The 26,617-nt window shown below is 62.0% G+C and overlaps 8 protein-coding genes across 8 annotated transcripts; 3 read left to right on the top strand and 5 right to left on the bottom strand.

Annotated features, from left to right (window-relative positions):
* Nucleotides 1-3,178: 3,178 nt before the first annotated feature.
* VTJ83DRAFT_7138 (uncharacterized protein) lies at nt 3,179-4,299 on the bottom strand (the record flags this gene model as incomplete). The annotated part of the gene is made up of 3 exons (XM_071013927.1): nt 3,179-3,440; nt 3,516-4,191; nt 4,263-4,299. 3 exons carry the CDS (start codon nt 4,297-4,299, stop codon nt 3,179-3,181), a joined length of 975 nt encoding a protein of 324 aa, XP_070863355.1.
* Nucleotides 4,300-5,295: 996 nt separating this feature from the next.
* Nucleotides 5,296-6,438, top strand: VTJ83DRAFT_7137 (uncharacterized protein; the record flags this gene model as incomplete). Its single annotated transcript, XM_071013926.1, has 1 exon — nt 5,296-6,438. One exon carries the CDS (start codon nt 5,296-5,298, stop codon nt 6,436-6,438), a length of 1,143 nt encoding a protein of 380 aa, XP_070863354.1.
* Nucleotides 6,439-6,816: 378 nt separating this feature from the next.
* On the bottom strand, nt 6,817-8,062 carry VTJ83DRAFT_7136 (uncharacterized protein; the record flags this gene model as incomplete). The annotated part of the gene is made up of 5 exons (XM_071013925.1): nt 6,817-7,122; nt 7,233-7,449; nt 7,524-7,588; nt 7,698-7,761; nt 7,878-8,062. The coding sequence occupies 5 exons, from the start codon at nt 8,060-8,062 to the stop codon at nt 6,817-6,819; spliced, it is 837 nt and encodes a 278-aa protein (XP_070863353.1).
* A 2,381-nt stretch (nt 8,063-10,443) lies between these two features.
* Nucleotides 10,444-13,475, bottom strand: VTJ83DRAFT_7135 (uncharacterized protein; the record flags this gene model as incomplete). Its single annotated transcript, XM_071013924.1, has 4 exons — nt 10,444-12,492; nt 12,547-12,888; nt 12,954-13,274; nt 13,353-13,475. 4 exons carry the CDS (start codon nt 13,473-13,475, stop codon nt 10,444-10,446), a joined length of 2,835 nt encoding a protein of 944 aa, XP_070863352.1.
* Nucleotides 13,476-14,837: 1,362 nt separating this feature from the next.
* On the top strand, nt 14,838-16,298 carry VTJ83DRAFT_7134 (uncharacterized protein; the record flags this gene model as incomplete). The annotated part of the gene is made up of 3 exons (XM_071013923.1): nt 14,838-14,926; nt 14,995-15,148; nt 15,246-16,298. The coding sequence occupies 3 exons, from the start codon at nt 14,838-14,840 to the stop codon at nt 16,296-16,298; spliced, it is 1,296 nt and encodes a 431-aa protein (XP_070863351.1).
* Nucleotides 16,299-16,638: 340 nt separating this feature from the next.
* Nucleotides 16,639-17,973, bottom strand: VTJ83DRAFT_7133 (uncharacterized protein; the record flags this gene model as incomplete). Its single annotated transcript, XM_071013922.1, has 1 exon — nt 16,639-17,973. The coding sequence occupies one exon, from the start codon at nt 17,971-17,973 to the stop codon at nt 16,639-16,641; it is 1,335 nt and encodes a 444-aa protein (XP_070863350.1).
* A 440-nt stretch (nt 17,974-18,413) lies between these two features.
* Nucleotides 18,414-18,815, top strand: VTJ83DRAFT_7132 (uncharacterized protein; the record flags this gene model as incomplete). The annotated part of the gene is made up of 1 exon (XM_071013921.1): nt 18,414-18,815. One exon carries the CDS (start codon nt 18,414-18,416, stop codon nt 18,813-18,815), a length of 402 nt encoding a protein of 133 aa, XP_070863349.1.
* Nucleotides 18,816-19,545: 730 nt separating this feature from the next.
* Nucleotides 19,546-23,333, bottom strand: VTJ83DRAFT_7131 (uncharacterized protein; the record flags this gene model as incomplete). The annotated part of the gene is made up of 3 exons (XM_071013920.1): nt 19,546-22,355; nt 22,503-23,015; nt 23,102-23,333. The coding sequence occupies 3 exons, from the start codon at nt 23,331-23,333 to the stop codon at nt 19,546-19,548; spliced, it is 3,555 nt and encodes a 1,184-aa protein (XP_070863348.1).
* Nucleotides 23,334-26,617: the final 3,284 nt, after the last annotated feature.

Here is a 26,617-nt window from a genome sequence, read left to right as displayed (position 1 = left end):
GTGGAGGTGGTTCTACTGTAACAGTTTTGGCAGGGAGTCCCATAGAAAGCCGTTTAGGACGCAGGCAGGCCTCCCGGTGCCTCGGTATCCGTGTGGCTGATGGCAAGCGGCCTCGGGCGCCACATGGGGCCCGTCCTGTCCTCTCAGCCACTCTCCGTCGGCTGAAAAGCTCAAGCTTGGCGCAGCCACTGGCGCTCCCGGCCGGGCCCGGCACGACACACTACGTCATAGGGTACCTTGATCGCCCGCTTCCCCTGACATTCCATCTGCCGACGTTGCTGCCACCGCGGATGTTCCCAATCCGGAGAAGATCCGTTCCCTTCGCCAAGGCGCAACTACACAGTACTGCGTAGTTACCCTCATTTCAACCCCCTGGCCGCACCGCCCGTGAGACCAAGCTATCCGATGACGATGAAGCTGGCGGGGAGTGTGTGAGGCCGCAACTCGTGGCCACCTCGGCTGGAGTCCAGACTCTCGCTCCCGCTCCACCCTTGCTATCCCGGAATACGAATCGGTAGGAAGCTGGCGGGTGGGTGCGAGGGCAAACTAGCTCCCGAGTACGGGGCGGGGGGGGGTTCTTCAACCACGAATGGATCAATGCGGCTTCTTTGCCGGCTCGCCGCTTGCCACAAGAACCATGCGGCGCATGCGTCGAGTCGAGTCAAACGCTCTTCCGGAGAATGTTCCACCCCGTTCGTCAGCGGGTGCTGCATCTCATGGAAGCTTTGCGGCCCCTTCGTTCCGGAGCTACCCAACGTTCGTAGCCGCCCTGAATCTCGAACCAACGCAAACGCAGCGGGCGCTTAGTGTAGGTACCGCGTATAGTAGACGGGAGGAGGGATCTGGACCCCCGCGTAGACGCGCAGACGCGCGGCTGCTATATTTGAGCTTTTGCTTCTGGCCTCCCGATTGGCTTGCGCCGCCGCCCGTCGCTTAACCACGCGACAGCGAGACGGGCTGGAGCCGCCGCGGGTCCCACAGAGATCCGCGCCGGCCCCCGACCTACCCGACTTGCGCTCCTGCAGCGGCATCTTGGAAAGCCGATGCAGGCACGCGGTACCTACGGTGCGTGGGAGAGGGGTTGCATCCAGATCAGTGCGCTGCTGCTGCTGTCACCTCCGTGCTAGCGCTACCCTGCTTCAACAACCGTGCAACGTGGAGGCGTCGAATAGCTCCAGCAAGCTAGCTAGCAAGCAAGCAAGCAAGCAAGCAATCTCGCTCTGCACGCAGGCGGCGCAAGCTTTGACCGTTGACATTGTAGCGCGGGGATGCGGCGTGGAATGGTTGTGAAACGCTGTGGGGAGATGCCGGATGGGGACAGGACGGCGTATGCGTGCAATGATTCATCATGAAGGAGACTAGACCTCGGAACTTGTTGAAGCCGGGGACTCTCCCGATGTGGCTTGGGGACGACTATCCACAAGACGCGCAAGGGTAATGAGGCACAGTTGATGTTTGCCTCTCGAAGAGCGCTGTTAGTCGGACCGAGTGCATCTGCAGGGCCTTCCTGCCCTTCCTCGAGGTCCTCGAGGTGTCTAAGTCCGGGATGGAGGATGACACGCTGGAGATCTCGAGCTAGGTCTGGCCGCACGTAGCAGAGCAGGGTAACTCTCTCAACCTCATGAAGGAGACGCCGCGTGTGGAAGACAAAGTTGCTGACAGGCTAACCCAGTCGGACTGTTAGGATAGAAATAGAAAAAAAAAAAGAAAACCTAGGTTCCGTAGTTCCACAGTTTTCGCTCTTCTCATTAGCGCTAGGTAGCTTACCTTAATTACCTGTCCAAGGCACGTTGGGCATCGCACCGCTTCCTAGGCCCATCCCAACCTGGAAGGGTTGGGGTTCTCCTACACCGTACGCACGAATACCTCTCACACAGGACACCAAAATTTCGTTTGAACGTTACATATGTTTGGAGGGTCTGCGTGGTCAAAGAATCCCGGACAACGGCCCGCGACTTTTAGGAGGGAAAGAAGCACATTCAGCGAAAAAATAGAAAAAAAAAAAAAGAAAAGAAAAACCCAATGTCTCACCAGTGAATGATCCGCTCCTCAGAGAGCCGCCGCGGGTGACCATTGGGCGATTCGTGCAAGGATTGGTGGCCCTCGGTAGATGAGGGAGAAAAAGAAAGCGGTGCGATAGTCAGTCGTACCTCAAGGCGTGCTATGAGTGAGAGAATGTACGGTCTTTGAAGTAGAAGATCCGGATGGTTGACTTTGGATGCTTCTCAGCATGTACTCGGTCTCTTTTCGGCCCCTCGACGACGGTTAAGCATGTCCTACCAGCCAAGGAGGGACGAGGACATTGTGATTCGGAGCTGACATGCTGTCTTCTGGACCGACATTGATTCACTTATCGTTAAGGGGGGGGGGGGGGGGGGTGGTCTATAATATAGCACCGAGGGTGTCTTTGAATTGAGGATACACCGCACACACACCCGCTCACCAAATGATTCATCCGCCACGCGCGGCTTCTTGTCATGCCTCGTGAAAAGAAGGAAAACAAGAACATAGTTCCATGATTCCGTGTCATCCGACCCTTTGTCCGCTATTCCATACGTTACGGCGTAGTGCCAGCACAAGAAACAGGAACGGTCTCCTTGCCCAGCTGCTCCGTCGCCCATCGTCAGACGACAGCTTGGGGCTCGGAGAAAGAAATCCATGCCGTGTGATGAGCAGGAAAAAGCTCCAACGTCCTCACAAGAGCGAAGCTCCACATACAACATCGACGACGATTCCTTGCGTACCCTGCCTGTTACACCCCTTTCGTTCCGACATGATCCATCCCGTTTCCTTCTAATCAACCAACACTCCCAGACGCCTCTCCCCTCCTCCGCTGCTCCCCGGAGCGCCCAGTCCAACGCCGACGAAATGCCATATTGAGGGATGCCAATCCTAAAAAAAAAAAAGCCTGGAAAGCATCCCGGAACCCCCAATCACGGATGGTTCAGGGTATGGTCTCGGCGCATGGCAACAAAACACACGGGGCCGGTTTCCACGGGCGAGACGGCGCTCATGCTGCCCAATCTCCCAGACCGATCTAGTGGCCGTGCATCCGCCTCTTGGACGGCACCATGGTCCTTCGGCCAGCTTTGGCGGCGGCGGCGGCGGCGGTGGGGTGAATCGTCTTGGGAGGCAGCACGCCTACGCCACCGGCTGTCATGCGCTTCATCTCCCCAATCTAGTGGTAGCTGCCGCCATGGTATTGGGGGCGCGGGTTGAGGTCCACGTTTTCAAAGTAGGGGTGGTTGCAGGCCTGCTTGGCCGAGATGCGGCCGGCCGGGTCGTAGACGAGCATCATCTCGAGGAGGTCCAGGCCTTGCTCGTCGAGGTTGGAGCACAGGGGAGCCGAGGGGTCGCGAACCCACTTGGGGAAGGAGGCCTTGAAATCCGGGTAGCTGGTGACGCCGGGCCAGATGTCTTCGGTGGGGGTGCCGAGGAGGCTGGTAGGCGGGGGGGAGGGGGGATGTGTTAGCTGTGTGTGAGCGGGGGAGAAAGGGCGTGGGGACAGGACGTACCGGAAGATCTTGAAGATCTCGTCAATCTCCGAGTCGCCGGGGAACAGAGGCTTGCGGGTGCACATCTCGGCAAAGATGCAGCCGACGGACCACATGTCGACGCCCGTGGAGTACTGGCGGCCGCCGAGCAGAATCTCGGGCGCGCGGTACCAGAGAGTGACGACCTCGTGGGTGTAGGTGCGCAGAGGGACGCCGAAGGCGCGGGCCAGGCCGAAGTCGGCCAGCTTGAGGTTGCCCTCCCTGTCGATGAGCAGGTTTTGCGGCTTGAGATCGCGGTGGAGGATGCGGTGGCTGTGGCAGTAGCGGACGCCGGCGCACAGCTGGCTCATGAACTTTTTGATCATGGCCGGGCCCAGGCCCATGTTCTGCAGCTGGGCGCCGGTGCCCTCGGGCAGCGACTTTCCGCGGCCGCCGTCCGAGACGGGCAGGGCCTCCATGTACTTTTTCAGGTCGAGGTCGAGGAACTCAAACACCAGATAGAGCTTGTGGCCCTCGGCGTGGACGATGTTGTACAGGCGGACGATGTGGGGGTCGCGCATTTCCTTGAGGAGGGAGATTTCGCGGATGGCGGTGGAGGGGACGCCCTCGTCCTCGGCCTCGAGGCGGATCTTTTTGAGGGCGACGATGCGGCCGCCATTGTTGAGGTCGCGGGCCTTGTAGACGACACCATAGGTGCCTGGAGGAGCGTCAGAGGTGGGCTGCGCCCGGGGGAGCAGCGGAGGGGGAGAGGAGGAGGCGCCGGCTTACCTTCGCCGACCTTTTCGAGTTTCTGGTAGTTTTCCATGGTTACTATGGGTTATGCGAGGACTGATGGGACCGGACTACGGCTGCTAATCGAATGATGCATCCACCGCGTGGTCGGAACGGCGACGTGGTGTGGTTGTTGAGAGAGTCGATCTCAGGTCGCCGACGGTTGTGGTTGTGGTGGGGACTTGGAAGAAGTGATGTTGCGTCCGTCCCTGACTGGCGGCGACTGGCGAGGGGCACGGGGCAGTGAGACCAAACAAATGGAGCCCAACCGAAGGAGAGGAGAAAGCCGAGAGCCGGAAGAGGTAGAAAAAAAAGAGAAAGAAGAGAAAACAGGAAAATGAATAGACGACGGATCTAGATACTTACTTGGTGTCGAGCTCAAGATGCCGTTCAGACGCACCGAGTCAAGTGGAGGGCGCGGTGGTGGTTTGGCGTTTGTTGTTGGGGGATCAGGAGCCATGCCAAAATTCCTGGGCTGAGTTTGGTCAACAATTGGTCGTTGGTCACTTAGGCGACGCGAAGAGCGCGTCCGAGTCGAGTCGAGCGCGGCCCGCCACGGCACCAAAATGAGCCCCGCGCGGCAGCTGAATGGAGCTCCAGCCGAGCCCCGCGTGGCACAAAAGCCAGGCCACCTGAGCCAGCCAAGCAGCCCCACCTACTTTTTTCTAACTCTTGAGAGGGGTGGAAGAGGGGTTGTTCCCTCTGCTGACGGGAAAGTTAATGACTATTATACATGGACTGGACGGTCCAATAATTACCACCTACTGCCCTGCACCACACCACCACTGAAACCACCACCTCCCAACCTACCCAAGACGCCACAAGACGACACCAGGTACTTCAGGCACTATCTACTAGTACCCTGCAGCCTCCCTCCCCATACCTACCTACCTACCTACGGTACCTACCTAGGCATTCAGAATCACGACACGATCGCAGATATTGCGCGCTGCCTACAGAACCAACCCGCCGGATCCAATTTGGAGTGTGCTGCACCGCATGCAGGAACTCTGAAACCGTACCGAGCGTCATGACGGTCGACATCACGCATCTCGACCCCCACGAGCAGCCCTCCGAGGAGCTCCGGGCCAAGTGGAAAGCCTTTGCCCGCACCGAACCCAAAGACCTCCGCTCCTCCGACATCGACGACCTCCACGACCCTGCCAGCGCCGCCGAGTTCGTCACCGCCGGCACCATCCCCCTCGCCACGCTGAACCGCGCCTTCGGTCATATCTGCCCCTCCGACGCCCCCGAATACCACGCCTCCTCAGACGCCGCCATCTACTACCACCCCCTCCTCCCGGGCCTGCTCGTCCTCCCCTCCCTCCTCCCGCCCGCCGTCCAACGATCCCTCCTCGACCGCCTCGTCCACCGCGACCTCAGCAACCCCGTGCACCAAACCAATCTCCATCTCCATTACGACCTGCCGTACCCGCAACCACCGCCTCCCTCCGGCCAGCCCCCCGCCGCCGTCGCCGCAGACCCGTCCGACCATGGCCGTGACCCAGCATTGCCCGCCTCCTTCTTCACCTACCCTCCCACCTCGCCCGTCCTTTTCTCCCCAAAGGACCCGGCCGTCCACAAACCCCTGACCATCAAGCAGGTCCTGGACCGAAAGCTGCACTGGGTCACCCTCGGCGGGCAGTACGACTGGACGAAGCGGCAGTACCCGTCGGCGGACGGAGAAGAGGAGGGAGAGGGCTCCCACCGGCCGCCGCCCTTCCCGCCGGACGTGGCGGCCTTCATCCAGGACCTGTTCCCCGAGACGGTCGCGCAGGCGGCGATTGTGAACTTTTACAGCCCCGGGGACACGATGATGATGCACCGCGACGTGTCGGAGAGGACCGACAAGGGGTTGGTGAGCATCAGCTTGGGATGCGACGGGTTGTTTATGATTGCGCCTCCGACCCCGACCGGGAATGGAAAAGACGTGACGGACCGGCATGGCCGGAAAAAGGAGTACCTTCTGCTGCGGCTGCGGTCGGGCGACGCGATCTACATGACCAGGGAGTCGCGGATCGCGTTCCATGGCGTGCCCAAGGTGCTCAAGGCGACGTGTCCGGAGTATCTGGAGAATTGGCCGGCAGGAGAAGAGGGAGGGAGATATGAAGAGTGGAGGGGCTGGATGAAGACGAAGAGGGTGAATCTGAACGTGAGGCAGATGTGGGACTAGACGCTCGCTCTGCAGAGGGTGCGAAACAGAACCGACATCCTGCTTGATCCAACAAAACCAAGCATCGCATCATCGGTTTTTTTTTTTTTTTTTTTTTTTTTTTTTTTTTTTTTTTTTTTTTTTTTTTTTTTTTTTTCAAGCAGAGAATCGACGAGAAAGCATCGGCGCCAAAAACCTCGGAGATTGTGGTCTTGGATGTTCTTTTTGCAGAGCTCATCACCAGCGTCCCTAGCATTATTACCCCCTGCATACACCACAGACATAGATACAAGCATCACTGCATATTACTCTCATTAATACCCATATCACAGCGTCGATATCCTCATCATGTACCATCCCCGCTCATTCGCTTTCACCGTCCCTGTCGCTATTCCTTTTCTACAGCAACAGCGCAGCCACCGCTGCCAGAGCCACGCCAACCACCCAGCCGCTCACCACCCCTTGCCGCCCAGCAGCATTCGGCGGGCGCACGCCGAGCGTGGGGCCCCTGTCCGCGTTCGTGTTGGCAGGCGTCGGCTTATCCGTTGCGGCGGTGGTGCTATCGTCCTCATCCTCATCCTCGTCCTCGTCCTCGTCCTCGTCCTCGTCATCGTCGCCGTCGTCGCCGCCGTTGTGGTCGTCGGAAGAGGTCGTGCACACTTGGCCGTTGCGGCAGCACCCATCCTCGAGGCAGTAGAAGCCGGCCTGCGGGAAGGGGGGTGGGTGAGCATGAGGTTTCGGGATGGGGGATGGTGTTGTGTGATGGTTCCAAGGAAGCGAGGCTGGGAACCCCTCTTTAAAAAAAGGAAACTCACGTTGCAATATATCCCCACGCCAAAATTGCAGCACTTGGCACCCTCGGGGATGCAGTATTCATTGTCGCAGATCTCATGGCCTGCGTCGCAGGTTGGCTCGTCGCTGCCGCCGCCGCCGCCGCCGCCATCCAGATGGCAGCGGTTGTCGTCGCCACATGTATAGCCGGCGTCGCAGTACCCGCCAACCTCGCAGCAGACGGCACCCGCGGGCATGCATCTGGAGGGAGGAGAAAAGCCAAGGTTAGTCTGGGCTCGACAGGGCCGTGATGGCTGGATGAGCGGACAACGTACGCATTGCCGCACTCCTCTCGGCCCTCGCCACAGCTGGGAATAGGGCCGGTGCAGGTTTCACCCTCCTGCGAACGTCGAGTCAGTACGGCGTTTGTTTCCCTGTCTTGTCCAGGGCGAGACGCCAAAGGACAAAAAACGAGAGAGAAAACGGTGCGAGGAAGAGGAAACACATACCCGGCAGCACCCTCGATCCGGCAAGCAGTAGTAGCCGGCCTCGCAGTAGGTATCACGGTTGACGCTGGGTTGGAGCAAAACAAGCCATGTCAGCAGACGCGTCCCCCTCCCCTGTCTTTCTTCCTTTCTCGGGACCGGTGGTCGTGGGCGGTCAGGGAGGGAGAAAGGGAGGCTACGTACATCGCGCAGCAGGCGCTGCCCTCAGGCATGCAGCCGTCCGAGCAGACCTCCTCGCCAGGGTCGCACATGGCCTGGCGGAGCATGAGGCGGCCCGAGGTGTGTCCCGGGTTGACCTTGTGTTCGGGCAGGGTCTCCATGATGAGCCCGCCCATGAGGGAGCGGGTGGCGAGCTGGGCGAAGCGCATGGTGGCGGCGGTGGTGGTGGTGATATCAGGTGGTGGTGGTGATGGTGGTGGGTGCGGCACTGGCTCTGGGAAGTTTGCACGCAAATCAAATCCTCCGAGCCGAGCTGATCAGAGCGAGACCTCGTCACGAGCCTTGAACACGCGAGGGGACAGGACAGGACGCTGAAGAAATGTGTATGAAGGGAAAACAAGGCGAGAGGAAACCTGCCGGTCTTCGGACACGGGCCGCAACATGCGTCTACTTATTCTCTTCCTCCCCCTTCGGACCAACGCTGGGCGACAAGCATCTGCTTCTCTCCCCCGCGACGGGCCTCTCATAAGGCTCAGCCTTTGCACTCAGCTTCCGCAGCGGGGATGCAACTAGCGCAGTGACTAGCGCGCCGTGCATGTGCATGCGTGCAGGCATGCCTGCAACCTTTTGGTTCAGCTCGCTGGCGGACCCGTTCTTTTTTTCGGTTCTGCTGTTTTTCATTGGGAGGTCGGGCGCCATCACCGTCAACCACGAACCCATCCGCCGTTCGGACAAGACTATAGTATACACAGTAGTATTAGGCCCAGCAGCCCGCTCACAGCCTCGCGGGTCCCGGCAGGAGGAGTTTGCTGTCGAGGAGCTTACACAGTACTTGAGGACAGGCCGGAGAGGGAAAAAGGTCGTTCGAGGGGGGGCTTGGCCGGGCACACGCATGCTGTTCATACCATAATACACATCGCTCCACGCAACAGACAGACGCGTCCCGGATCATCGGGCTTCCGGCTTCCCGCATTGCCCTGTTTTCTGTTCTTGGTCGCCCATTCTCGGCACCAAGCCCGGGCATCCAAGCCCCTGCTGCTGCTGCAGCCTTGCTTCGTACCTTGGCGTACGCACAGGGAAACGGGCGCGTGCGCCTCGACCTTGGGAGGAGAACAGGTGACCACGTCCCCTAGGGTACGTAGATAGCGTACAAAGCCTGACCGACAGACCCGAAAGGCCCGGGGCCCAGGAATTGACAACGCACAGCTGCTGCATTAGCGGGGAGAGACGGTCACGGGCGGTCCTCGAGGATCGCCAGCCCACGTGTTAACGGTAGGTAGGTAGGTAGGTAGGTAGGCAGGTCGGTAGGTGTACACATGTATCGTGAAGCACGTCCATGCGCCGTGCTGTGTATGTGTAGTAGCTAGGCGAAACGCGCGGTGAGATAAGACATTTGATTCTGTCCCGACCGTCAGAGGTGCTATCGGACGAAGAGTCTTGGCTCGTGGATGTGACGTACCCCATGATGGCTTTTTTGGGGGGGGCTATATACAGCTAGCGTCAAGCCACAGAGCGGCAACGGGAATCAATGGTGATCCCAGACAGGCGTAGCGAGGCAGAACGACATGTCATGATTTGCCATTGGCGATGATGGTTCATAAAGGTTGAAGAACAGTGGACCCGATGCAGGTTCGCTTTGAGGAGGAGGTTGGGACATTGGATAGGTGCTTGGCAGCGGCTGAGAACTATACTTGCACTAACTGTTTGACTAGTAAGGTGCCTGAGTATGGTGTGCAAGGGACGACATGACCAGACGCGACGGCCCAGCTCGACCCTCGATGCAAACATGATGAGGAGAGAAAAGGCCTTGGGGAGTCTGTCCCAGGCGGGGGGGGGGGGGGGGGGGCGGAAGGTAGACCACCAACCATGTGAGAAGATGTTGAAAGACAGACGGCGGGTGTTGCATGAGAAGATAACTAAAGATACAAAGCATGGTGCTGTATGTACCGTACCGTCCCAGGGGTCAGCTCACATACCGTACGTGCCCCGAGGCTCTGGACCGGTAGGGTAACACAGCACCAACTGGACGTGGTGGCCCTTGTCGACTCGGGGCCGACAGCTCTGCTAAGCCTCGTTGTATCGCAGTACGTATGCCACGGACAAGCCAAGCAACTCATCAATTCAGACACTGCCTCCGGCGTGGGCGTTGGAAGTACAACCCATTGGCACGGGCCTGAGATATTCCAGGCTGGACATGGGGCCGGCTCGAGAACCCAACACGCAAACAAACAAACACGGCTGGTGTTCGCTGCGTATGAGCATCAGGCAACGCAAGAAAAAGGTATTTGTTTGTGTCCAGAAGAAAAAACACAAGAAGAAAACACTGCAATTCCCTCCTCCTCACGGCCCTCTCCCACGCACCGAAATAAGCCAACTCCTGTAGGAGAGAGAATACAAGAGAACACAACAAAACCCCATGCCGAGTCCGACCCATACTGCATGCCAATCACACGAGGTACCCCTCTCACGATCCAAACACAGGATATCAAACGCCGCGAAGAAAAAAAACACGCGCCGCAGCTCATCAACCAAACTCCCCCTGTTCTCACCCAATCACCATCACCCTGAAAAAGAACAGGCAAAGGAAAAATCAAGCAGCATCCAAAGCCTTCAGAAACTCCCACCTCTCAAACACCCCCTTCCCGCCGTGCTTTTCCACGAGGTTCCAAAACCCCTCAAACGCGAGCAGCCGGTTCCCAAACGCCCGCATGTCGGTCGGCCGGGGCAGCTCGCCGCCCATGCGGTCCACCGCCTCCCCGACGGCCCGCAGCGCCGCGTCGTCTTCGTCCGTCCACACGCCCCGCTCCCGCCGCGGGACCCCCCGGTTCGCCGCCAGCGCCCGCGCCACCTTGAGCGCCAGCTCCCGGTGGCACGTCGTGGCCCGGACGGCGCGCGCCGCCATGTTGGGCGGGATCCCCCGCCCGATGAGCTCGCTGATGAGCTCGCCGGGGTTGATGATGGGTCGGGGCGCGGGCCGAGACCTAGGCTGGGGCCGGGGCAGGGGCTGGGATGGGGTGACGGAGCGGGAGGAGAGTCGGTTGGCTGCGGAAGAGGAGGAGGAGGCGGCGGCGGCGGGGCGCGGGATGGGCTGCGGGGAGGGCGTCGCGGGGGTTTGCGGCTGCGGTTGCAAGCGTGAGGAGGAAAGGTACGGGGTGCTGCGAGGGGCGGGCTGAGGAGCAGGCGGAGGAGCGGGCGTGGCCTGGGGTCGTTGCTGTGGCGCGCCTGGATTGGACCGGGTCGCGGTGGTGGTGGTGGTAGTGGTGGTCGTAGCAGCGGTCTGCCAGGGAAGGGAGCGGCGGGTTTTGGGGACGGGGAGGTCCTGCATGGACTCGAACGCGTCGCTTGACTCGTCGTCGGAGGTGCTGCTGTCTTTGGTGGTGTGGATGGGCTGAGCCGACTGCCGAGGCTTCCGAGCCGAAAGTTCCAGCTCGCTGAGCAGCTGCTCCGAGGGGCTCAGACCGCCCTCGCTCTCCGGGGTTGCGGTGTTCCGGACAGCCAGGGTCGTGCTGGCGTCGTAAGAAATTCGCACGCGCCGAGAGGGCGTCTCCGAGGGGGCGGCTCTCCGTCTCGCGAGGGCTCGTCCGGCCCGCTCGGCGCAGGTGTCGGGAGTCTCTGGAATCTCGCTGCTGGCGTCGTACCGCGGCCGCTTGCGAACCGACAAAGGAGAGGTGCCAAAGGACGACCGAGGCCTCTTGACGTTGACGACGGGCGGCGAAGACTTGAAGTCGGGTTGCTTTGCCTCTTCTTCTTCCTTGTCCTTCTCGTTTTCTTCATCCTCCTCTTCCTGCTCTTCTGCTTCTTCCTCTTCTTCCACCGCTTCTTCTTTCACCGCTTCCTCTTCCTCCTCCTCTGCCTCCGGCACCTCTTCCTCCGGCTCTTGTTCCTCGGCCTCTCTTTGTTCCGTCTCGTCAAACTCGCGCTTGAAGCACTCAAACTCGTACAGATGCCTCTCGAACGCCGCCATCAGCTGGCCCGGCACCTTGGGCTCATCGATCCAGTTGAGCTCAAGCTTCTCGGCAACGTGCTTCCAGTCGCGGTGGTCGTGGTCCTCCTCGTCTTCCGTCGCGCACTGCCACAGATCCCACAGGTTGACGGCATGCTTGCCAACCTGCGCCCACGTGGCGACCGCGGCGCCCACGGTGGCGGTGTAGTTCCCAAACAGCGTCCAAAATTCCTGCTCCGCCAGCTGGCTGGCAGAAGCCGACCCCTTGGAGGCGGCAGACCTGGGCTTGGGCGTATCCCGGGCGGCGGTCTCCACGGTGGAGACGGGTTCGGGTTTCTTGCCTTGCCTCTTGCTTTGGGTAGGCTTGGACTGTTGGGGTTTCTGAGGCTCGTCGGGCTCCTCCGGCTCCTCCGGCGCATCCGGTGGGGGTCGCCGAGGCCTCTCTGGCTGCCGCCTGGCTGCTCGAACAACAGCCGGCTCGGGGTTCGTGCTAGGCAGGGAGGCTGCTGTCGCAGGCCCGAGGACCGGCGGAAGCCTCCTTCTGGGCGCGTGCCTCTTCTCGCGATCTTCCCGGACGAGTTCGTCTACGATGGCCTGGATGGTGTCGCTGGGAGGTGGAGGCGGCTGCCCGCGCAGGGAGCCCTTGACGAACACCACCCATCGATCGCGCCACGAGTGGTAGGTGTGGTCCGGGTACTGGCTGGACTCAGCGTGCGATCAACCCAAGCGAAGGCGTGACGAGGCGCTTACGTGCTCTGCAAGTTTCATGTAGATCTTGTTTCCCTTGTCTTTGTAGCCGGCGGCCTCGCATGCCGGGACGTACTCGCGCAGGATCTGATCGTCGTGCGCATCAAAGGGGACCTTGACCGCCCGCCAGCGCTGCGGCCTCGGGGAGCAGCCGCCGGACTGGAACGCCGCAGGCGTTGGCGAGGGTGCGGTGGGCCTCGGGCTCTGCGCGAGCCGAGGCTCGGGGGCGGGGGCAGGCCGCGGAAGCTCGTCGTCGGCGAAGGGGGCCGGCAGCTGGCTCGTGGGAAGATGAGCATACTGCTTCACCCACCTGTCACGCCATGACTGCCAGGTGTGGCGCGGGTACTGGAGCCGCGTGAAGCGCGTTAGCCATGCGAGAAATGGGGTCTCGGGCTCCAAGACCGACTCACCAGGGCTGCTAGGTCCTGGTAGATTTTGTTGCCAGCCGTGTTATCCCGGTGCGTCAGGACCCAAGTCACCAGGATCCTGTTATCCTCCTCGGTGAACGGGGTCCTGGTACCCCTGGCGGGCTGGGACGATGCGGCGGGCTGGGTTGAATTGGGGAGGGGATGGATCCGGAAGTCGTCCATGTTGGCTAGCTCGCCAGCCTTGACCGACTCGGTGATGTATCTCCATGAGACGGAGTGGAGAGGGGCATCTTTTTTTCTGGCATGATCGGCCACCAACACGTCAGCCGGCGCCGGCAGCAGGACAAGCTTGCCGCCGTTGTCCTGGAGCAGCGTTAGCAGGCCGAGGAGCGGAGCGGAGCGGGAACCTCCACGCGTAGGGAATCCCCGGGGGTTGCTTGCCTTGATGTATCCCTCGATGGTGCTCCTCATGGGCACCCGTTCGGCAACCCAGAACTTGATGCCGTTGAAGAGGGTCCCTTCATACTTCCCCCTGACGCCGTCATACACGACGGAGGCAGCCATGATGCTGAACCCAAGCCTGAGGCTAGGCTTGAGTCTGCGTCCGAGACGGGGCCTAGGGAGGGTGGCCGTTGGAGCCCAGGCCGGCTCCCCTGACCCTGAAGGGTTCGGGTTCGGGTTACGGCCTCTTGTCTTCTTGGCACAAGAGGAACGCGCTCCAGTCGCGTCGATAGGGTGGAATACAACGGCGGTGCTTGTTCTGTTGGTCAAGTTAGCGATTCTGGTAATAGAACAGGAGTGTGTTTTCTTTGTTCCTCTTGTTTTGTCGTTGTTTTGGTGACAAGAGAGGGGGAAATGGCGGTTGTTGGATGTGGCGCCAGAACAGCCAAAACCAGCGACCCTGCCAAAGGCCAAAGGGCCAGGAGAGTGTACTTAACTGACAAGCAAATCAATGTTTGCCAAAGGGCACTGGACGCGAAGCCTAGAGGACCTGAAGGAACATGCAAGAAAAAGTCACGTACTCAAAGAGATGCAGTTGGGTTGATGGCGTTGTCGCGACGTCATCAGTTGAGGTTATGTTAGGGTTACGGGCAACTTGGGGTAGGGTTAGAAGTCGTGGCTGGTCCAGGATACGACCAAAGAAGGGGCCAGATCACGTGAACTGGCGAGGTTGGATGATGAGCTTCATTCAGCGATGTCAGGTTCTGCGGCCAGCTGAGTGCTCCAATGTCATTGGCTGAAATACAGAGGCCTCGTTTTATTGGGCTGGACCGCCTTGTACGGTACTGTACCGTATCGTACTGTACTAGCAGTTACCTACCTAGGTACTGCAACACCCAACTGGGACTTGGTTCATCCAATAACGTTGCGCCATCGATGATTGGGTGTTGATCTCAACCATCACCAAATCACACCAATAAACTAGAGACCAAGACGCAGGAGGGTTGACTGCTCAAGAAACTCCCCTCTCTCCCCCCCCTCGCTCAGAAAGTAAACACCATCTTGTTCCTGAAGACGGGGAGAGAGCTGGGTTTGGATCTCAGTTTACACTTTTTCCCCCTTCTCATCAGGGCCTTTCAAGTGGATTGTTGGGGTGTGGATTCTCTGGAGTCCAACCTCCCATCCTTGTTTGCTTGTAACCCAACCTCATTTGCTCCCTCACTTACGCTCCCCTTGCTCCCTCCCTCACTCACCCCCTCATTCACTCGCTCACTCACCCCCTCATTCACTCACTCACTCCTTCACAGCCTCACACTCACAAAAAGAACTCCCCGTCAGAGAGGGAGAGAGAGAGGGAGAGAGGGAGAGAGGGAGAGAGAGAAAGAGAGTGATGAGCACCGGTCGTGGACGAGGACACTGAAACGCACGGCAACGCACCCCGTATAGAATGCGCCTCTTGGTCTCGCCTCGCCCACGATCGTCAAGATGGGCCCCCTCACCACCATTGCCGTGATCGTTCTGTCCATTTCCTTCCTGGTCTTTGTCGCCTTCTTTGGGCGCCTGCCCGCTCTCAGGTACCGACCGAGACCGAGCCCAGCACAAGTCGAGCCGTTTCGCTGACGTGATGTACCTCTCCTCTCAGACGCACGCCGGTCGCCTGGCTGCATCGCTTCTTATGGGTTGGCCTCCCCAATGGCATCAACCGCCTCGATGACCTCCTCACCGGCGGCCGAGTCATCGGCTCGTGCCTTCGTTTCGGCAACTTTATGATGTACGACCGGCATCCTACCGTCTTGGTATGAGTCCTTCTGGGTTTCTCTCTCTCTCTCTCTTTCTTTTCTTTTCTTTCTTTCTTTCCTTCTTTCCTTCTCTAACACGCTCTCCCGTTTCCAGATCTTCTACGTCCTCCTCCTCTCGGTAGGCGAATACCTCTACCTTCCCGCGGCCTGGCCCCGCCTCTCGGCCTTCCACAAGGTGGCCGGCACCGTCGCCGTCGTCCTGCCCTACGTCTTCCTCTTCCTCGCCGCCTCGTCGGACCCGGGCACCATCACCCCGGCCAACCACGCCCACGAGATGGCCCGCTACCCCTACGACTTCACCCTGTTCCACCCGGGCGCGGGCTGCCCGACGTGCCGCCTCCTCAAGCCCGCCCGCTCCAAGCACTGCTCCGTGTGCAAGCGCTGCGTCGCCCGCTGCGACCACCACTGCATCTTCATCAACAACTGCGTCGGCGCCGGCAACCACCACTGGTTCCTCCTGCTGCTCCTCTCGACGGCCGCCCTGACGGCGTACGGCGGGCTGCTGGGCGTGCGGCTCATGACGGACGCCATGCGCCGGCGCTTCCCGCACTGGGCCGGCCTCTGGTGGCGCGCCCGCGGCGGCGAGGGCATGCCCCTCGGCGAGTGGCTCGCGGCGTGGAGCTGGGGCCTGCAGGACGGCGGCCTCGGCACCGGCGGCGGCGTCGCCCTGGGCGCCGTCACGCTGCTCGCCGTCATGACCACCCCGCTCGTCGGCGCCCTGCTCGGGTACCACGTCTGGCTCGTCTACTGCGGCACCACGACCAACGAGTCGATGAAGTGGGCCGACTGGCAGGTCGAGATGGACGACGGCTGCGCCTACAAGCGGAGGCTGGACGCGCGGCGGCCCAAGGACCCCAACGCGGAGCCGCTGTGGACGCGGTGGCCCGTCGAGGCGGAGCAGGTGCTGGTGAGGACGCGCGACGGGAACCCGCCGGCGCCCGACGCGGAGCTGCCGGGGCAGGGAGAGTGGGAGAAGGTGTGGAGGGTCAGAGACCTCGAAAACCTGTACGATTTGGGGTTCTGGGATAACCTGCTCGACGTCTTTGTGCCGGGGTACGTGTTTCGGGATCCGAGCATGCCGCCGGCCGAGCCCGCCGGGAGGAGGCGCAGGAAGAAAAGGCGGGCCAGGAGGACGTATCTTGGCTAGAGGCAAAGCGCGGGTGGGTTCGTAGCGTTGCACCCGTAGAGAAAGAGTAGGGAGGGTGAGACAGCCTAAGTAGAGATAGATGGAGAGACAAGGTCGAAAGAGAGGACAAGGAAGGATGCACGACGCGAATGGCGAGGCGCGGCTGCACATCACTACAGGGGGGGTATCCAGGTCTGTCGTTTTATCATTTACGCCCCAAGAAGAAAAGAGTACAATGGCTATGGTACAGGATGTTTGAGCTCTTATAGAACACGCTCTACACAGGCCCAGGCTCTTCTTCCCTTCCACGCCAGCAACGTGGTTGTCCAGGAACGGTAGCCCACCAAAACATAAAAAGGCATCACTCCTCGTCTTGTTCCTTAGGCGTAGTGGCCGGGGCCGTCCCGAGCTGCAGGTCCTCGAAGCGAACGATCTTGGGCGGCGCCGTGAGCGGCGTCATGACGGGTTTCAGCACGCGGTTGTCCTCGACCAGCCCGGCCATGCGGCACACGGCCCACCGGGCACCCACGACGCCGGCGCCGTCGCCCTTGACGTCGACGTCGCCGGCCGAGGTGACCCAGATCTCCTTGTCCCACCCCTTGGGCGCCCCTTCGAGCCACGTCAGGCTGCCCCGCTCGACCGACCTCAGCTCGTCCCACACGTCGAGGCACACGCCTTCGACCCTCGCCTCGGCGTGCATCTCGACCTCGTCGGCCTCGAGCCCTTCGGTCTTGCGCAGCTTGTCCGCCTTGGTCAGCACCACCGCCGTCCGCACGCCGCAGTCGCGCAGCAGCTCCATGACCCGGCGGTCCGCGTCCTTGACGCCGGCGACGGCGTCGATCAGCAGCACCGCGCCCTTGAGCATCCGCCGCCGCCGCAGGTACTTTTCGATCTCGAGCCCCCACCACTGCTGCGACCCGAGGCCGTAGCCCGGCATGTCGACGACGACGAGCCGGAACTGCGGCGGCGGCTCGTGGACCACGCCGCGGCGCTCCTTGCGGCTGCCGCTGCCGCCGGCCGTGAGCCGGCGCTCGAGCTCGCGCTCCCGCTTGAGCGCCGCCGCCCGCTCCAGCGCCGCCTGCCGCTGCGCCTTGGTCGGCACGCCGAACCCGTACGCGTTCATGCTCTTGGTGCTCCCGCTGATCTTGCTCGTGATGGCCAGGCCCGACGCCCGCGCCTTGAGCCCGTGCGCCCGCGACGCCGCCTGCCCGCCCACCCCGGCGAGCGCGTTGATGAGGGTCGACTTGCCCACGTTGGAGCGGCCGAGCAGGCAGATCTCCGGGGTGTGGGTGTTGGGCGGGACCTGGAGGAACTTGGAGGCCGAGTAGAGAAAGTGCGGCGCCTGCTGGGTGAAGACGGACGAGGCCTCGCGGAGGGAGATTTCGTGCGGCGCGGGGGAGGGGACGGCGCGCTGCGCCGGGTCGTTGGACGGCGGCGGGAGGTACGAGATGGCGGGCGGGGAGCGCGAGTAAACGGGTTGCGGCGGGACGCGCGGGGGGTAGTATTTGGAGGGGGACGAGGCGGCGGAGGTGCACGAGAAGCAGCGGTGTTGGCGGTGGTGTTGACTTTGTTGGCTTGGTGGTAGCTGAGAAGAGGTTGCGAGGAGGGGTTGTAAGCAGGGGCGAGAGGGGAGGCGACGTCGAGGGCCCAAGGATGAGAGGGTTACCGGCGGTGGTAACCTTGTGCGTTTCGCCATTTTGTTTTTCCTCCCTCTTTGGGGGTATCGTTGGGTTTTTGCAAGTGGGTGCTGCTGGAAGAACGAGCAAAAGAGAAAGGAAGTTGAAGATGTTAGTTATTGTCCATCAAGCGGTGCCACAATGTGCTTTGTCTCCGTTGGACGAGGTTCAACTTTCTTATCGCATGTGCTTATCGATAAGAGATGCTGCGTCCAGGGTTGGGGTCAAAGCCGTCAGTGACATAGTGAACGTGAGTTGACAATCAATTTCTTGAACTTGAATTATTATGGCATAACGAGTTACATGGCTCATCACCAAACATTCGCTCAACTCACCCACTTCACTCACCTCAACCTGCAATTCACCCAACTTACTCATACTTCTTTGCTCATACACCACCTACCAACCGACCGACAAAATCTTTAATCACCACCACGCCCACAACCACAACAACAAAACCATGGCTACCCCCTCCCCCACCACCCTCCGCACTCTCTACCGCAATCTCCTCCGCGAACTTCCCCCTCGCCCCGTCCTCGCCAGCCCCAGGGCCCCCCTCCACCAGCGCCTCCGCGAGCGCTTTGAACAGCCCACGTCCTCCTCCACCTCTTCCTCTTCCTCTTCGCCACGAATCTCAACCCCAGACGCCGCCGCCCAAGCGGAGCAGTACCTCGCCTATCTCCGCGCCCAGCGCACCTACGTCACCCTGCTGGAGCGGTACAACCCGGGCATGGGCATGGAGCAGGACGAGCGGGTGAGGCTGACGGCGAGGAAGGTCGGGATGGACCTGCCGAAGCTGTACGAGGGGGAAGAGGGGGGAGAGAAGAAAACCAAGGAGGAAGAGAACGGCGAGGGGAGGTGAGACGGGAGGGGATCAATGACGGATTCGTTGATGGGGAGGGGGTCTGCATGAGGGATGCCAGCCGCGGCGGGACGCTTGCTCCGTTGGCCAAGCTGTAGAGGGAGGGATGGTGGTGGCGGCAGTGGTGGTGGCGATGCTAGCGGAAAAGGAAGAGATGGGGAGGCAGAAGCATCCCGGGTTTGCTGTTTTCTTCTCTCTAACCGTGTATGATACGCACCCTGTCGACGCCAAGGATGACGACGACGACAACGACGATGACGACGACGATGATCATGGAGGGATGACCAGCGGGGGGCAGCTCAACACTCCTCATCTTGATGGGCAATGCAAGAGAGGGAGAGAGAGGATAGCACTTCCGTAGAGGGGGGGGGGTGGGGGGAACGGCGCCGCTGGCCACCTTATCCAGGATAGCACTGTATTATTGTTTATTTTTTGACAAGAGGTCGTCTAAAAAGGGGGAAACAAAGGAAAAAAAGACATGCTTAAATCTCGTGTCCAATATCAGCATGCCTATTTCTTGCGGTAAACATGTCCAGAATACCAACCACCTCCCACGAACCCTTCCTTACCCGAGCCAGACCGAAAGAAAAAAGAAAATAAAAACAACATGCAGGAATGTCCACCTCTTTCATGCCACAAGACAATACCTGAATCAAGGGGGTATATATACCTAATATACGGCGAAAAGAAAAAAAAAAAAAAGATCCTGGAACTCCACGACCGCTGCCATCTAAACGCCCCCAACACCCCCTTCCTCAAAGCTCTCATCCCATCCTCCCGTCTCCAACAACCACCCGCCGACCCGCTCCTTGACCATGCCCACCGCCTCCCCAAACGCGCTGTTCCACTGGTCCTGCACCACCCGGACCTTCTCCTTGAGGTCCTCGGTCAGCCTCTGGCCCTCCTCGGCCCGCATCTCGTCGACCCGGGCCTGGTCCCGGCCGTCCAGCTCCATGGCGCGCGCCTTGGCCGCCACGCACGCCTCCTTGACCTCGTGCAGCAGGCACAGCAGGTTCGTCTGCGACTCGATGAACTGGTACGTGCTCTTCTCGGCGTGCAGGAGCAGGCTGTAGAGGTACTGCAGCGGGTGGGCGTGGTAGCTCGGGTTCTCGGCGAACTCGGCCGCGGGGATCTGCACGCGGAACCCCTCGAGGTCGTCGACCGGGATCTTGTCGAGCAGCCGCTTGAGCGGCGGCGCAATGTCCCAAAAGGCGTTGAGCTGCACCTCGACCCCGCGCACCACCGTCTCCTCCACCACGTCCCGGAACTCCTGCGTCCGCCGCAGCACCTCCTCGGCGTGCGCCTGCGCCCGCTTGGCCGCGTCCTCGACGAAGAACTGCTCCGCCGACCGCACCTTGTCCGCCTCCCCCGCCAGCCGGTACGGCACCAGCACCATGTCGCGGTACCGGTCGTTGCGCTCCGACAGCAGCTCGTGCAGCGCCCGGTGCAGCGACTCGCGCGCCTCAAAGATCCACTTGAGCAGCGTCAGCTTCTCGAGCAGCTCGGGCTGCTCGTCCCCTTCCTCCTGCGGCAGGTTCGGGTTGGACTCGCGCGTCTCGACAAACAGCCGGCTCTTGAGCGAGTCGAAGAGCTCCGTCGCGCGGTTGATGCGCGTCTGCAGAACCTCGTTGACCGGCACCACCACCTCGGCCTGGAACTCGTCAAAGTCGCGCTTCTCGAGGTCCCGCTGCGCCGCGTGCTCCTCCTGCTGCAGCTCCGCCTCGGCCGCCGCCGCCTCCGCGTATCCCATCTCCCCGCTCGCGATCTTGCCCTGCAGGTGCTGCCGCACGCGCTGCCGCCGCTTCTGGGTCGCCTCGGCGGCCTCCTCGCGCGCGCGCCGGCTGGCCGCCGCGAAGCGCGCCTTGATGCCCTCGACCTCGGCCATGTCCGAGATGGCGCGCACCGCGCCGCGCGTCTCGGCCAGCTCGGGGTGGTTGTTCTCGACGGCCGGGTGGTGGCGCGGGTAGGGCGGGGGCAGCGTGACGAGGCGCGAGACGTCGAGGTGGTCCGGGTTCGGGGTCGGAGGCGCCGAGGCGGCCGAGGAGCCGAGGGAGTGGCGAGAGAGGGCCTGCTGCGCGGCGGGCGCGCCAGCGGCGCCGGGAGGGTCGGCCGGGTGGGAGCCGGCGTCGTGCCAGCCCGTCTTCTCCGGCGGGTACGAGTCCCGCTGGCTCGACGAGCCCGCGACGGCGGCGGACGGCGACGGGTGAGGGTCGTCGATCCACTGCAGCGCTTCGCGGGCTTCCTTGGGGACGCCCATGTACTTGCTCTCGCGCTTGGACCGCTCGAGGCGCCGCCCGCCGTTGCCGACCGAATCCGCCTCCCACCACCGGCTGGCCGGCCGCCCGCGCGAGTCTTGCTCGTCGATGACGTCGCTGATGCTCATGCTGAGGATGGGCGAGAGCGAGGGCATGTAGCTGTTGGACGGCCAGTTCTGCGTCGGCGCGGGGGGCGCGGGGGGGCCGGAGGGTTGGGAGGGCTGGCTGATGGCGGAGCCCACCGAGGTTCGGTGCGGAGGAGGCTCCGAGGAGGGCTGATCGAGGTTCGCGGTGCCCGTGCTGGTCGCCGAGTGGCCGGAGTCGCGCCAGTCGGACGGCATGGGCCGGAACAGGTCCCTCGTGAGGTCCAGGATCTCCGACCCCATGGCCGCGATCGCCGCCGCGTACCGCTCCCTCCGGATCCGCGACTCGCTGACGAAGAACTCGGCAAACAGCCGCACCCGCTCGGCGTCGTCCGCCGCCGCCGCCTCGCGCTGCGCGAACGCCGCGAACCGCTCGATGGTGGCGCGCGAGAACTGCTCCGTGCTCTGCGAGATGACGGCGTGCTTGGGCGGCATCATCATCATCAGCAGGGCCGGCGACTGCGGCGCGCTCGGGGGCAGCACGTCGGATCCCACGGCTCCGGCGGCTCCGGCGGCTCCGGCGCCGCGATGCGACGACGACGAGCGGCTGCCCGTGGGCGGCGTCGGCAGGGCCTTGGGCGCCAGGACGTGGTGCGGCTGCTCGGGCTGCTTCCCCGCCGCGCTCGGCGACATCCTCGTGGGCGTGACCTGCCCTGCCAGCATCTGCGCCGAACCGTCGGTCGCCCGCGGGGTGGCGGACTCGTGACCGCCGCTGCCGTCGTAGGCCTCGGCCGTCCTGGGCGTCGTCTCGCCGTTCCTTGCCGTCCTCGGCGTGCCGCGGTTGATGGTCAGCCGTCGCTGCAAGCCCCCGGACGGGTTCGGGATCACGATCTCCGAGAGCTGCCCGGGCCGGCCGGCGGCGTCGGCCGAGCTGCGCCCGCCGGCTCTCGTTCGGCTTTCGCTCCTCCGCTCGAGAAGCGTCGGCGCCTTCTCGCCCCGGACGGCGGGGCTCCTCGTCAGGCCTCCCCTCCGGCCGTGCTGCCGGTCGATTCCGGGCGGGGGCTGGTGGTGACGACGCTGCTCACGCCGCTCGCCGCGCTGGACGTCTCGGCCGACTCGGCGGCCGCGACGACGCCGGCGTTGGACGACGCCTCGCTCGCTGGCGCCGGGGTGGCGGCGGCGCAGCCGGCGGGCCGGGAAGGCTGTCGCCCTCTCGCCAGTTGGCCGGGGTCAGAGGCACCGGGCCCAGCTGGGTCACTCCGGACGGCGGCGGCCTCCGCGTCGGCGGCGACACGATGGGGTCGCTGCCGGACGGAAGCCGCTGGGCGCTCTGGGAGCGAGCGGCCGACGGCGGCGGGCCCGGAGGGGCGGCGGCAAGGGCATGCTCGGGTCCCAGCGCACCTGGGACGACGACCGCGACCTTGCCGAGGTGGGCGTGGACACGGCCGGCGTGGAAGCGGCGCGTCGCGCGCCGGGCGCCCCCAGGTTCTGGGACGCGTCCGAGTCGGTTCGCTGGGGGATCTGGAGGCTGAGCGGGGCCGCGTGGCCGGGCAGGGCCCGCGCCATGAGGCCGCTGAAGGACCGGGTCGGCCCGGTCGGCTCGGCGGCGCCCGCCTGCTCGGCGTTTCGCCGCCGGCTGAGCGAGGGGAGGCCGAATCGGCGATCTCGCGAGGGCTCTCGGGCTCCGGGGGGCGGCGGGAACGACGTGGTGGCGACGGGGGTTTCGCTGGGCATGCGCTGGATCGGTGGGGGCGGGGCTCTGGCGACGGACACGTTGGCCGCTTGGACCTGGTGGTCAAAGACCATGCTGACGGGCCGTTGGCTTCGCGGAGGCGAGTACGGCGGCGGAGGCGGAGGGGAGGCTTGGCCCGCGTGTGAGCAGGGTGGGGAATCACGATGATGATGATGATGAAACATGGCTGCGAAAGGAGGATGGGTGGAGGCTCACCTTGGGAGTCGGCGTAGGGACCGGCGATGGGCGAGGAAACCCATTCCTGGGGATTATACGGCTGGATGGCGCTCAGGGGGGTCTGGCCGGACGAGAAGGCGCCGTGGGAACTCACGGACAAGGCCGACACGGGCGTGTTGACCGAGTGTTGGAAGCCGCCTAGCGAGGCTGTCAGGAGCGGATTGAGCCCGGCGCGAAGCCGGGCCGTCGTGTCTCGCCCCGAGCTCATCATGGCTTGCGAAGTCGTCTCTTCTCGTCCGATCCTGCTGCAGGTCTCGTCCGCTGGATGGTTTAAGTGTGGCGAGCCCGGGAGATGCCGCAGCCGGGCGTGTCAGGAGTCAGACCTCTCGTGGGACGATCACCACGCCATCCACACACACACATACACACACACCTACCCACACGCACGCACGCACGCACGCACGGAGGCACACAGGATACGGCGTGGGGGCTCGACGTCGTGTGTTATGGGTTTCAATCACCGGGCAAACGCTCCGGTCCCAGAGACGAAATATCCCGCCGGTGATGGTCGTCCAAGTCGTTGGTCGGTCGTCGTTGGTCGTTCGTTCGTTGTCGTCGTGAGCTGTGGTTCCCCCTCAAGCGCGGCTGCGGCGCAAGGTGGTGCAGGCTGCAGCTGATGTTGAAGCGGCGAGGCGGGGAACGTGACGACTGCTGCGTAGAGGGTAAAAGAAAGAGAGCGGCCCCGACGGGGAAGACACCCAAAACGCACGCACGCACAAACGGACGTCCCGCAGGAGTGTCTCGAACGTGCAGCGCCGGCCTATCAGCACCCTGGTGGGTGGGAGGGTGCGGTCGCTGGGGTAGATTAAACTGTCGACAGGCGCATTGAAGGGCGGGAGCCAGCCTCCCGCCCTCTGGGTTGGTCCGGGGGCGGAGGGCGAGGGGCAAACGCGGAGAATGGGACCCCTTGGCGGACTGTGAGTGTGCTTCCCAAAACGGTTCAGTGCCGGAGAGGAGGGGGGGGGGGTTGTGCTCCGAGAGGGTGTGCCTTGGTTGCAACGGTGTAACCTCCTGGGCCGGCCTTACTGTCAGGTCAATTCGTGGCCCCCCCCTTGTCTGCCGGCTGCTGCGTCGAGACCGTAAAGCAGGCCAAAGTCAGAACCTTGACGGTGATGATCCGTCTGCGTGCTACGTTGGGTGGCCGTGGATAAGGAGCTGAACCCGGATTTTTTTTCCTGCGAGGACCAAAGACAGCCGGCCAGGTGGTTGAGGGTTTGATGGGGGTCGACATGCACTCGCGGGGGTTCGAATGAACGCCTACGACCGTAGGCCCCTGTGCGTCTGCGCAGATCACACCCGACGGTGACACAGTGACTTTCGGGGTCGGTCCAGCACGGCACCTGTTGCTTAGCGTACGCAGTAGTGCTCCGTCTGCCGGCGTCGGCTTTCTCCCCACCTTCGAGGGGAGGGGGTCTTCACAGCACGAGCAGCCTTGTGATTGTCATGGGCCCCGAAAGCGCGATGGTGGCGACTTGGACGATGAGAAAGAGAGAGGAAAAAAAAAGGGTCGGCCCATGAGGGTAGACGGCCATGATTGGGTTGCCAATGATGACCGGCGCCGGCAATCTATTCTTGGTTCTAGGATTCTGGGCAAAATGGGAGCGGGAGACGGTGATTCGCTGGGAGTGTGCGTGTGGGTGTGATGTTTGCTGCCGGCGCTTAACCCCTTGGCGCATGATCCGAGCACTACTATACTCAGTACGCTCGCGGCAACTTATCTGCGTTTGAGCCGACGCCGACATTGTGTAGGTATAGTTACTGTGTATACGTGCATGCGTGCATGTGCGCAGAGGGAGCCTGCGCGGGTCAGGTCAGCGGAAGCTCAGGGAATGGCAGAGCTCTACCTGGCGTTTGGGTCATGCTTGAAGGCGAAACCATTTTTTTTCCGTGGGGAGAATGGTTGAGCTTGAGGATGTCCAAACGCACCCAACCATGCCACGCTATGCCAGCCTTGGAGGCATATCATTCCTCACAGACGGGCGGGTTAACGGTGGAACTAGGGCCGCTCTTGGGACGCCGCAAGTGGCGCCAACGTGCGCTAGTTAGCCGGACCCCGGCCGAGCTTTGTCGTCGGCCTTCTGGAGCCCTGCTTGGAGTGGCGGGCCCCTTGTGATGGAGCTTGGAAGTCATTCCCAACACGGCATCTGGCCGCACATGAGGCTTTCTCCACATGTCCCAGATCGTAGGGACCGTCCACGGGGTGGCGTCAAGCCCTGCCGCAGGCCCGAAATAGCCCGGCAAACTCCACGGGAAGAAGCCCGGTTGCCGATTCGCTGTGCCCGGCCGGGTTGGAGATTGCTACAGGCGGAGTGTCTCGGATGGCGAAGGAGCCGATGTGAAGAGGTGGCATGGCCGTTTCCACCAGAGCGCATCTTCATCCTTCCCCTTGCCCTGGCACGCACCAGCCGAGAGCCTGGAATAACAGCGGGAGGGGATCTGGATGTATAGTAGGGATGAATGGAAAATCAGGAGCCGTGCGGTAGCATCGCTTTGCCGCATGCCGGCAGCGGGCCACAACGTCTCCGGTCGTAACCTTCACCTGTTCTGTCGACGGTGAGCGGGAAAAAAGCGAAGCCAGATATCATGCACGTCACCGCCGATGCCACGAAGAAGCCGTCGAGGGCGGGGCCTATCTTCGGGTCCGGCGTCGAAGCCAGGACGGTCATCGCTCAGTGCGTTTCGGGTCTTCCATGGCATGATGTCACGCTTGTTGGATGGATAGAACACGGTTGACGAGCTCATGTATGTAAGTGGAACCGTCCGACAGGTGTTTTGCTTGGGTTGGCCATCTGCTGCTTAGAAGGAAGAGGTTGAAATGTTGGCAGCAGAAGCTGAAGCATCACGCACGAGGGTTCTCCCTACTGCAACACTGCAACACTGCAACCACGGTTTGCATGGGTGAAAAAAAAAAAAAAGAAGAAAGAAAGGGAAAAGAAAATGTACAGCCAAACAATTGCCAGCCAACCAAACGAATCTAGGTACTGATTGTTGTTGACGATGATGATGAAGAAGAAGAATGGGTACGTGTGTTGAAGTGCAGGCAGCGAATTTCGTGGAGGAATCTCGACGGACAGGGAAGCGTTGTATACCAGAGAGCATGAACCCTAACCCAGTGATTCCACCAAGAGCCCCGCCAAAGGCGGTGAGGGTCGGTTTTGCCGCCCCTCCCCGCCCGCCGTGCTGGGATGTTTCAGGATGGATCCTCCTCCTAACCCTGGCTGACTGAGTTTTCTAGAGCTTTCCAGGCTCCGACGCTCAGCTCTGGCCCCATTTTCTGTTTCTTCCTTCTTTTGGGCGACCTTCGCCCCGGGCCTCAGCCTTCCTCGCATCCAACATCGACACCAACATCAGCATCAACGACCTCGATCCCATCCTCCGTCGCATCGCAGCACCTTCGTCAATAGGTACGTCCTGGGTGCTTGTTTGCGTTTCCCTCGCCGCCGCGCCAATGGCTCTCCGTGATGAATGTTTCAGCTGGCACCAGTCATAGGCTGG

Source organism: Remersonia thermophila, chromosome 7 (assembly GCF_042764415.1).
Source record: "Remersonia thermophila strain ATCC 22073 chromosome 7, whole genome shotgun sequence".
Lineage (NCBI taxonomy): Eukaryota > Fungi > Ascomycota > Sordariomycetes > Sordariales > Chaetomiaceae > Remersonia > Remersonia thermophila.
Note: the sequence above shows the minus strand (reverse complement) of the source record. Positions and strands in the feature narration are given on the sequence as shown.